The sequence below is a fragment of the Vanessa cardui genome, chromosome 21 (genome assembly GCF_905220365.1).
Source record: "Vanessa cardui chromosome 21, ilVanCard2.1, whole genome shotgun sequence".
NCBI classification, from domain to species: Eukaryota; Metazoa; Arthropoda; class Insecta; order Lepidoptera; family Nymphalidae; genus Vanessa; species Vanessa cardui.
This window is the reverse complement of record NC_061143.1, coordinates 4612717-4624755: the sequence shown is the minus strand read 5'-3', so window position 1 is coordinate 4624755 and position 12039 is coordinate 4612717. Positions and strand designations below refer to the sequence as shown.

At 30.4% G+C, this 12039-nt stretch overlaps 3 protein-coding genes across 12 annotated transcripts in view; all 3 read left to right on the top strand.

Annotated features, from left to right (window-relative positions):
• LOC124538776 (tight junction protein ZO-2-like) overlaps positions 1 to 12039 on the top strand; it is a 120068-nt gene that overhangs the window by 75735 nt on the left and 32294 nt on the right. The gene's annotated exons all lie outside the window — the stretch shown is intronic.
• On the top strand, positions 8329 to 10478 carry LOC124538778 (PIN2/TERF1-interacting telomerase inhibitor 1). Its single transcript, XM_047115971.1, has 2 exons — positions 8329 to 8722; positions 9031 to 10478. The coding sequence occupies exons 1-2, from the start codon at positions 8443 to 8445 to the stop codon at positions 9819 to 9821; spliced, it is 1071 nt and encodes a 356-aa protein (XP_046971927.1). The 5' UTR covers positions 8329 to 8442; the 3' UTR covers positions 9822 to 10478.
• Positions 10410 to 11787, top strand: LOC124538779. Its single transcript, XM_047115972.1, has one exon. The coding sequence runs from the start codon at positions 10430 to 10432 to the stop codon at positions 11231 to 11233; it is 804 nt and encodes a 267-aa protein (XP_046971928.1). The 5' UTR covers positions 10410 to 10429; the 3' UTR covers positions 11234 to 11787.

Genomic DNA, 12039 nt, shown 5'->3' with positions numbered 1-12039 from the left:
ATTATATGCAAACTTTTAAATCGAGACGATAGTTACTGTTAACCATTTGAAATATATTCAAATGAACTTCATTGGTTTGTTTACTAATTATTTAATTAGCCTAGCTAGTCTTGGTACTTGATCTGCGTTTTCCATGACTATGTTATTACACAGGAGACTTATTATCCTAGATCAACTATGTAATTGTTTATAAAGATTTTTTTGTGTAATTTTCTTTATTAATATTATAAATATGAAAGTAACTCTGTCTGTCTGTTGCTCTTTCACTAGTAAACAAATGAACCGATTTTGATGAAATTTGTTATGAAGCAAACTATATTGTGAGAAAAGTCTTGAGCATGGATGTGGACGGGTATACAGGTAGAGGACGACTAAGGAAACGATGGATGGATTGTGTGAAAGAGGATATGTTACTTGTGAGATGACGTCTGACAGAGAAGTATGGAAGGAGAAGACATGCTGCGACGACCCCAAATAATATTGGGATAAGGACAGTAGGATGATGATTGTTATGAAGCAAACTTGAAATCCGAGGAAGGACATAGGCTACTTTTTTGCCTAATACGTGCTAACAACGTGAGAGTCGAGATGGCCCAGTGGTTAGAACCCGTGCATCTTAACCGATGATTGCGGTTTCAAACCCAGGCAATCACCGCTGATTCATGTGCTTAATTTGTCTTTATAATTCATCTCGTGCTCAGCGGAGAAGGAAAACATCGTGAGGAAACGTGCATGTGTCAAATTTCATTGAAATTCTGCCACATGTGTATTCCACCAACCCGCATTAGAACAGCGTGGTGGAATATGTTCCAAAACCTTCTCCTCAAAGGGAGAGGAGGCCTTTAGCCCAGCAGCGGGTATTTACAGACTGCTACAAACAACAACAACAATTGTTGTTGTTGTTTGTGCCAACCAACCCCTAAAACGCGAGCAAAGCCGCGGGCAACGAGTAGTTATTATTAATTTAGTTAGTAGACATTTGGCTCAATACAACTCCCTCCTACCCCCTTAAGTAACGATGAATATCGACACTATCAAGATTTAAGTCAACGAATTGTTCTCACATTATAAAAACAATGACTGCAATTACAATGTAATAGTCGGCTGTTATTGTAATAACACCCTTTTAACTTCCACTGATAAGACACGCGATAGGGAGAAGAAGAAAATATTTTTTCGTTTCTTACAATACGTTCTAGTCTATATAACAGAAGTGGTAAAAATAACACGCTGTATGAATAAAGATATGTAAAATTTTCTCCTATACTCTATTGCACATACCATAACAGGAAAAAAGTTAAATAAACATCATTTGACAGCAAATTTACGTGTTATTGGTCGAGAGCTTGATAAATGTATGATATTGTCTATGGATTTGCGAAAATGTGACGTTTTGAATGTTAACGAAACTATGACAATTAAAGAGGAAATAAGTAATAAATTGTAATGGTATTGTATTATAAATAAAGAAACATTGATCATAAACTCTTATCGTGCATAATATACCTGAGTTATTAGCAAATCGCCTGAAGTACGTAAATTGTTTATTTTTTTTCCTACTTCCAATGAAATAAACAATACATACTTTATGGTCATTTCAGGCTGGAAAGAAAGAGACGGATACATCGATGTATGTCGTACATTTTGTGGTCGTATAATAGAAAAAGAATTAACTAAAACTAAAATTTCATCAAACTCAAAATATACTTTATTCAAGTAGGCTCTTGCTAGCACTTTTGACGTCGTTGACAGCGTTATTCAACAAGACTATAAATGCAAAGCTACCACCGGTTAGAAATGTAAATTTTAGGAGAACCGGTAAGAAACTCAGTGGTTACTTTTATTTACCAACCAAATAACATGGTTTTGTTTTTATCTATCTTTAATATCTAATGAATTAAAAAGTGTTTTAATGTTTAACTTTACTTTATTTTAAATGTACTTATTAAAATGAAATCATTAGTAGATGGTCATGGTTTTAATTGTATAAATATGTGCGGGTGGGCAAATTCTTTCCCTTTTTTCTAAGGAGATTTTGGAGGTTTTGCGCTCCAGTATAAATTGGACACATCTGGCAACAATTCACTCAATATGCAGATCTCCTCATAAGGTTTTTTATACGCCAACCACGAAATATTAAACACAAACCATCTCAAAACCTGCCTGGATTTGAACCCGCAATCCTTAATTACGAAATGATGTTTTTAATATATATATTTAATATTCCAAATCAAGTCAATTTATCGATTAAATAAACGTTTAAAAAATATATTACTATAATAATGAGTTTATTGCTTTATCTTTACGAGTTTGTATTCATATAAATTACCATAATATAAAAATGCGATGGATTCCAGGATGACCCAAGTAAATAAGTTATTGAATAATTTTAAAATTAAGTATGTCAAGAAGTGATAATTACATATATCTGTAAATAAATGAGAAAAAATTGTATGTCAAGATCAATTAAAAATACGAAACTAAAATATGTTAAAAGTTACTTAAAAAATTATAAAATTGTAGATTAAAAATAATCTTGAAACGAAGAACGTGTATCGCAGGCCTGAAATAGATTCCCTACTTATTTTACACCTTTCTTATCGCCTAACTAACGAGTACCTTCCAAAATCACCTGTCGGTAATGACAATACAAAGATGTAACGCAATAAAGAGCCGTAAAATCAAATGGATGGTCGAGGTGAAAAAGGTAGCATTTTTTGCACGCAGCATGTTCAAAATCGGAGAAGGCACACGTCAGGTGACGTCACTGCTCCCGCCATAACCAGTTTCGCGCCAATTCGCAGCTGTCGTCAGCAAAGCGGTCGGACCGCCAATAATTTAGTCTTTTTACTTTATTTTTCTTTTCTTCGGCCTCGGGCTCCAGCCTCCGAGATACACCGTTAACTTCGCTAATTGTTGACTGTTATTTTTTATAATTCCATTTATGAAATTTAAAATATCTCCTCAGCATTAGTTTTATTAAGTCTAAGGTATTCCAGGTAGGGTCTCGTTCACATCCGCGGATCTATAAGAATGACTCATTCTCGTTCCCACGTATATAAATTTGATCCGGAGAGTCATTCAGTAAAGGTCAAGTTGCTCGGTTGTTCTTTAATTTTACAAATAATCAATATAGTATGAAATCTATTTGCATGGAAGTTGGCAAGCTTCATTTTAATTTCACTGCTCAATCGAGAGTTTCGATCATTTGAGCGGAAATGAGCTGGCTATTCTCAAAGCAACAGGACTGAAAGACTCATTTAATAAAGAAGATTCGCCGAACATAAATAAAGAGCAAAAATATGATTCATAATTAAAACTTTTCGTAATATTGAACATAATACTTTAGTAGTTAATAAATGTCGGAGATAGGTTTGTGGTTTCAATATTTAAATCCTAATGCGTGTAAGTATAACAGAGTCGGGAAACCTACATATAGTCACAGATGTATGTAATTCTTCCACACGAGTTAAACACAACTACGGCATATTAGAGTATCGTGGTTAAAAATGTCAAAACCTTCATAAATGGACATGAATAGATAGAGTGAACCAAGAGCAATGTTTATTTGTATAAATATATACATAGTATATTATAGTAGAGTCAAACATATCAACTAACCAAACAAAGCACAAAAAATTTCTTTCTATATATATAATCCTTCAATTTAAAATAATAATATGTACCCAATTGTATCCCTGTGTTGCCGGGGCAGGTAGTTAGCAATATAACGATTAAAGAAAGTCTACAAAGTATAAGTACTTTCTTTATTTTTATATTTATTATCACTATGGGCACTAAGTACTATAATAAGAATCTCATAGTATCGCCCAAATATTTCTACACCATATTTTTACAAGCTGACGCAATATTTGGTAAAAATGGTGTGATCACGATGACGGAGACTAAAGATATACAATAATGATTTACGAATAGATTCCAATAGATACGTAATAATAATAAATCCGTAATAAACTTCAGGCTTTATTTAGCAAAATAATAATTTCGCTTTCGTTGAAAAATAGGAACGTTTCTTTGAATTCTTCCTGTATTTTCACGCTGAAACGAAAGTTCAATGAAAATTTAATGAATAATCTGTATTAGTATAATAACTGCGAAAGTAACTTTGTCTGTTTGTTTATTTGTTTCTCTTTCAACGAAAACACTTTGTTAAATTTGATTAAATTTAAAACAAAACCTTGAAATCCAAGGCTAGGGATCTAGCGATCTATCTAAGGGATCTAATACTTGGTGATCAACCCCTTAAGCGCTGGTGAAGCTAGGGCGACAACTATAATTTTTATAATATAAAAAAAAAACTAATTAAAAATAAATATATTCAATTCCATTGGCAAACTGTATCGCAAAATTGAATTAGATACGAGAGAAATTAAGCGCACAGATCGTTTATCATGAAATATCTTGTCGTGGTAATCTATGTGGTCTACTGGTAGGGCGCAACGACATGTTCAAAATAGAGTTCTCTATAAATTGCTAATATAGGTCACTTCTGTTACCTAGACTTCCTGTGGCTGCAAATGGCAAAAATAACTACGATTGCACACTTGCCACTTCAGTCAAGACTTTATTTTAAACTGGTAACTGTATCAGATTCTATTCAGGTTATAACATTCTGGCTTACGAAAATAAAGCGCTACAAATATAAAATATTTTATTTTTATCTAATAATGTCAGATCTATATCAGAACTATATAGACAGATAATTTTGAAACGATTTTTTTGATACATTTAATAAATGTTTGTTTTTTTTTTTTAATTCAATAGCAACGATAAATATGGGCTTTGTGCTGTAGTGGTTTGTTTTTTTGTTTGAGCACACTTATTTCAGGATGATGCAGTCTAATTTAAAAAATAAATTAATAAGTAACTATTTTAAAATACAAAAGATTGATTTAAATGTTTTGTTCTATCCAACACATATTTTATGAGTAACTATTCGTATATTTTAATACATTAGTATAAATAATAATTCGTTATTTTTTTAAATTCTTGTTTTCTTAAAAGCAGACGGTAGACACTGATCGTAAATATATTCATTACATAATAAGAAATTGAGTGAACTAGAAAGAACGTGATTATGTTAATTACGAACAAGTTTCAACTTGTTGGCTTTCATTAGTTGAAAGTTTTCAAGATTGACAGGTTGGCATATATCACGGCACGTTGCAATATATGTATATGGCAAGTTCATCGATATAATTTTTTATCGTAGTATTGATTTTTAAAATAAAATTATTTTAATACTAACTGTGATGTGATATATTTGGCTTGCACTTATCCCACGGTTTTGATGTAAAGTAGCGTATCTGTCTTTGTCCTTCTCAGTGTTAAAGCTATTTTTATACAATATTTCATCAAATTTGATTCAGTAGTTTGCCTTAAATGAGTAACGACATAGCGACATACACTTTTTTTTAAATAGTGACTTTCGCATTTATAATATTTTTATTGATAGTATAGATTGATTAGGAAAACAATTTCAATTAGCTGAGCAGCATTTGAAGCGCTTCACACTATATCATGTTTATAACTTATAAGTAGAAGCAGCGGTTTTCTCGGAAAGGCAAGCTTTCTTAACGACCGGTCTTACGGTAGCTGTCAATGGAAACTAACGTCTAATACATATATAACGACATGTTATTAATTCTAGTCACATTATATTATCTAGTTTCTCGCTGCGGCTTTACCCTTGTGTGGAAATCCCACAGTGGGATGGTGTTAGGTACCTCTGAAAATGTGTGTGCAATTAAATGTAAAACCTAACGAGGTTCAGTGTTTAGGGCGATTAATCGTAACTTTCGCGTTTATAATATTACTTAGGATAAGTATACAGGTATATATAGTGTTTTGCAGATATACATAATTCGACTTTTACATATAAATAATTTAATATAGCTTAATACTTTTTAAAATTAATATACATAACCTTTTACTGTTAAACAGTTTTTCCTATATAACATTATAAAAATACATAACGTTATGCATAGGATTAAGGCCCGTAGATGTCCCACAATTCATAAGATTTCTAAGCTTCTGGCTTAAAGATTAGAACGGGATCAATTTTAAACACAAATAAACACTGAAATTCAGTGGTACTTCCCCAGATTTATATCTTAAAACGGTTAGGATTGTGTCCTTGCGTCTTTTTATTAGTATTTACTGCGGATTCTGTATTATATCCTATGCTAAACTTTCTCAATAGACCTAAAAGTACTGCTGTCCCTTTCTTATTTAAGGAGCTAAAAAGGATGGCAAGTAACTAAGTGCCGTAAAGTTTCCAGAGATCGTGTTATAATAATTTTGTATAAAGTACTTGGATGAAATGTGCGTAAACTCAGATGCATTTGCTATTTCCGCACTCTCGAAACTGATGGAGCGGCAATGTGACACAAGCTGAATAGATATCAAGAATCATCAACGGCTTGAAATGCTTTCTGAGACGTGCAAATGTATGTAACACTTCCAATTTAGGATCTCTAGGTTATATCTAAAATTATAGGTGGAAATTTATGTAGATTTTCGGTCTCACTCGACATTAAATACTAGGCTTCAGTATTATAAGGTAGTTACGTTTCATCAGACTAAAAAGACAATGATTGTGTAAAAAATACTAGCACAACGTATCTTAAACACTACAAAAAGTTTTAAAAATGTAACGTAACCTCCTTCGTTATCAGATGTTGCGTTTAAGCTCTACTGACAATAAACGTACACTCAATCGTACGTATATAAAGATACATACATAAAGAGGTAATGTGATATATGATTCTTTATTAGATTTGAGTTTAAAATCTAAGAAACTTAGTATCTTTATAAACCTGTTTTTTATGTCATTATATAATATTCGTGTTTAAAAAATAAATTTAGCAATTTATTATTCCTTCATTAAACTATAAAAATAATGGGTTATTATCCATGTAGAGATAGTTTTGACGAATGGAAAGCTATGCATATTAATTATTGATCCTTGCATAATATGAATGCACCGAAAACTTACTTCCAACTTTTACTTTCCACAAACCGGTTGATTCGAATAAAACAAGAATAATTTTAACGCAGAATAAGAACTAAACGTAAGACGAAGATATTTACACAAATACGAAATACAAATATCTGAATTCATAACAAATCTAACACATTCTGTTTTTTTTTTAATTAACAGGTTTACTCACAGGCATACATAAAAGAGTGATTAAATTTGTTATTTGAGTCGTCAAGATATTTTTATTATAATCTATATCAAGAATGAGACAGTATTTTTAATTTAATTTCACTTTAACTATTAAACACATGTATGTTTTTCGTATATTGCTTTTTTTTTAATTTTCCCAATTTTTCTATCGGGAAAATTATACATTTTTAAAAATAAGTTTTTTCATTTCCATAACATCCACTATTATCAAAGTGCACAAAACTTGTGAAAATACTTTTCAACACCAATTAATTTTGTGGAAGTTATAACATTACAATAACAGAAAACCTAGCTACACATATCATTTGAATGATAAATAGATTAATCATTAAGTACCTATAGTACAAAATTAAAAGATTATCTAAATTTGTCTCAACTAAAACATTTTATGTAAAGCATCGCTTGATGAGATGGTAGATAAAAAATATAGGTGTACTAAATTTATTCATGTTTTGTCATTGTTATTAAATACTTTAGGTGGGCGTAACCAGTCGTGCTTGTTTGACATTTCTCATCGACCAGATATCCCGATATCGTGTAACAATTAACCACAATAGCACAATTATTAGAACACGTGGATCCTAACCATAATCGCGGTTTTGAAATCACGTTTTATAAATGGATTTACCAAAAAAACAAGCACATAGCTATTACTTTTAATTATTAAGGCAATACTCGATAATATATAAAACAAAATCTAAAAAATATTGATAGCAATTGTTATTATTTATATTAAATTTAACTCCCAAGGTAATAAAACATCATTTATAATATTATACAATATAAAAAGATAACAATAGATAATGATTTAAATGAATCGTTCACTTTATAGGGACATATATAATTAAGTTATAATTATATTAATAAATATATTTATAAATTGGGGTTATTTAAAATTATATAAAACTTGTAATAAATGCAGTTCAATTTCTAGTTTATGAAATTACGAACCACCAGTGAAACGGAACGTAATTTATAAAAGCCTAGTTCAGCCAATCGAGTCGAGCGTACATCGGCTACGTATTCGATTGCACGAACTTCAGATTTGACTCGAGTTGCGATGACGTAAGTAAAATGTATCCAAACGTTGTTCATGTTCACGTTTTGCTTTTGATTTTATCTGTGGCAACTTGCGAGTCGTGTTCGCTCAAACACCGTCCATTTTGACAAGTGTAACACGTGAAAATGAAATAAGTGAATATAAACTACTGTAACTTATTTATATAAACATGTCGATGTTAGCGGCACCTCGTCGTAAGCAGAAAGTGATAAATCTTCGTGCTAAAAACAATGCTTGGAGCAATGACACTAACAAGTTCGGTCAGAAAATGTTGGAAAAAATGGGTTGGAGTGCGGGCAAAGGGTTAGGTGCGAAAGAAAATGGAATGGTTGATCATGTCGTAGCTAAATATAAAAACGATGAGCGAGGATTGGGTTTTGAAGATAAGAACGACCAATGGACAAAACATGAAGATGACTTTAACGCCCTACTTGCGAATCTATCGAATGGTAAGCATTCTATTATTATGAATTAGTTAACCAATTAAATAGTATTTATATTTATAAAAAAAGTTTTAAACTTTACTTCTCACATTTTAATGTTATTAACAACACTTGTAAATTAATTAGATTTTATTATTTATAAAAATATTTTTTACTATTAACAGTAAAGCACAGATACAAATAATATACCAGTCAGCATCTTCTCCTGAAGATATTAAACACATAAGCTTTTCATTAATTACAATTTTTAAATCTTTTCCTATAATAACTAAAATATTATCATGAGAGTTATTACATTTTGTATTTGCTTTCAGCTGAGAATAACACTGAGATTTTACATAGTGGAGTTTCATTAGAAGACAAATCAAAGAAAAGTAAGGCTCGTATCCACTACCACAAGTTTACACGCGGCAAGGACATGTCACGGTACAGTGAAAAAGATTTGGCTAATATATTTGGTAAAAAAAGTTTGAAAGAGAAAGAAGAAGAAAAACTTGTGCAAGATGATGTAAAAACTAGTGAACAGGTATTTACCGAGAAGGGTAATATGGATGATTACTTTAAAAATAAATTGGCCAGCTTAAAATCAAAAGGCAAATTGTTGAATTCTAAATACCAATCCAATAATGAGGAAGTGGTTGCTGATTACAGTTTCAAAGGTTTTTCAAATGATACTGAAACGGATAATGAAACCACTAATACTTCTGCCTACCAAGGATTTTCATTTTATAATATGAATAATAAAGATAATGTCGAAACTACCTCATCACATACTATTATAGATAACCATGAAGAATTAGTAAAGAAAAAGAAAAAGTCAAAGAAAAAAGAACAATCTGAGGTAACAGAAGAACATTGTAGTAATGAAGATTTAGGATTAAATAATGAACTTCAGCCTGATACTTTACAAGAAACTAAAGTAAAAAAGTCAAAAAAGAAGAAATATCAAGAACTAACTGAAGATTCATTTGAAAACGAGCCAATAAAGAAGAAAAAGAAAGATAAAAATAAACTAAATGAAGAAATACATGAACAGATTGCAACATGTAATGAAGATGAAATTCCTAAAAAGAAAAAAAAAAGAAAACATCAAAACAATGATTAAAAATTATAAAAAAAATACCTTTCTTTTAATTAACCAATACTTTCATAAAATTAATTGTCATTTTATCAACTCATTTCATATGTTTTACAATTAACGTAATATTGTCTTTACTTTAAAGCTAGTGGTTATGGAGCGAGTATCCGAACGCTTTGCATTGGCGGCCATCTTGTGTTAATATTACGCAGTTGGTACCTCGCCTTAGTGTAGGAAATGTGAAACTGAATAAAATCTCTATGAAGATGTATAATAAATAATTTTATGTCGTTATATTATAAGAATTATTAAACATAAATAATTTTTGTGAAAAGTGATAATGTTTTTCAAAATCATAGACTTATTAACATAACCTAGATAACCTTATACATTCGATGAAGTATATTTGAATCAGTTGTGCTAAATTTGACGCAACACTAGTTATTTTTGTTTATTGTTCAAAATTGACTGTCACTGTCAATTTTCAAAAGATATATTTGCACGTGTTTACTTCGGTGTATTATAAAATACAGTAACTTATTAATTTTTCAAAGCACTGGCTATAAATGGTAAGAAAGTAACAATCTTGACTTTTTACGAGAAGAATAAAGAATTGAATACAGTGAAGATTCGCAATGGTAATACAAGTCGATTCAGAAGGGTCATCGAAGTCCACGGTACAAATGCAGAATATGGAATCAAAAAAGTACATTGTTGTTAAAAACCACGTGCGAGAAATCCCAGAAAAAGGCGTTGAAAGTTCTAGTGAAGAACAAAATATTAAAAGTGTTGAAAAAAGTGAGAAACCGGTTAAAAAACACAAGCGCAAAACACAGCCATTATCAACTTCTGACGACGATAATCTAAACATAACTGAAATCTCTAAAAGTGGCTTAAATGAGTTGAAAAGTGTTTACGAAAAATGCAAAGCAGTGCTCATAAATATTGAGTCTAAATATGGACATTTATTAAATTTAGACGGTAAAACAACTAATGAGGGAAAACGAAAACATGAGACCGATGAGGATGACGAATGTAGTTGTGCATTAAATAGGAAGATAGTTTATGATGATGAAGGCAGGGAAGTGTATGAAGAAAGTCACAATTTACAAAATCACATTTGTGTAAAGAGACTAAAAAATCAAACCCGACAATTCCCTGAAAAATATCCAAACGTAACAATAGAACAGGATAATTGTGATTATGATAATCTACCAGATAATATACAAGAACTAACAGAACTTCTAAAGAAACCTTCAATTAGGTCAGGCCATAGAAGGAATATAATTGAGAAAATAAGATATTTACGAGACGAATACTTAAATATGATTAGATTTGAGAGAAGTACAATAATAGAGAAATTGAAAACGAATCCAGATGATATTATGGATTTTAAAGGCACAAATATTTCATCGTTAACGGGTTATCCAACAAAATAAAACAATAAATCACTTTTCTGTTTTGTATAAAATATGTTTGTTTTTAACTATACTATGTTATATTAAATGTGATATTAGAAAAGGAATTATCAATTTTATAGTAATTGGCCTTAATAATATTATTTAGTAATTTTTCATTAACCATTAAAATGGACTTAGCATTATGTTCTAGCATATATGTAGTAAAGACATAATTATTTTGTTTATGAATGTGGATAATTATTTGAAACAAAAACCTTAGAACCTTTTTATTACCAACCTATTCATCACAACAAATTACGAAGGAAATGACAGACCACCTTTGTAATATCTACTGTAGTAAAATTCAGATCAGTTTGGTAGCTAATAAACCAATTTAGCATATACTGACTATTTTAAGTAATATATTATTGCATATTTAGATGCAAGTATATGACTAAAATACAATCATTACTATAAATTATTGTAACAGAAAATTAATTTCCTTATGTTGTTAAATATGTCATGGTTTACTGTTATTGTATAAGACTCGAAATACTGTATTTTTTTAGAAATAAAAGAAAATCTTATTAATATTTTTTATTTTGAATTTCAAACCACCTGTGTTCTCTCTTTTAGTCATAAAAGGTTTCATAAAAAAAATAAAAAATAGCCTTGTACTTTTAAGTACAGTTTGTGGATAGGTGTTTTGTGTTTTTTTTTTTCATCAGGAGCTTTCACACAGCACTTTTTAACCATTTCAACTAAGTAATTAATGGTTTAAATTATATTACTTATGCATATGTTGTGTATCTATGATTATGTCTAAGTAATTTTTGGGCTTGGTA

What these genes read in the sequence shown, in the direction of transcription:
- LOC124538778 (XM_047115971.1), top strand. Translation starts at nt 8,443, where the DNA reads ATGTCGATGTTAGCGGCACCTCGTCGTAAGCAGAAAGTGATAAATCTT. An exon ending in ACTTGCGAATCTATCGAATG is followed by an intron (nt 8,723 to 9,030) that starts GTAAGCATTCTA and finishes ATTTGCTTTCAG; the next exon opens with CTGAGAATAACACTGAGATT.
- LOC124538779 (XM_047115972.1), top strand. Translation starts at nt 10,430, where the DNA reads ATGGTAATACAAGTCGATTCAGAAGGGTCATCGAAGTCCACGGTACAA.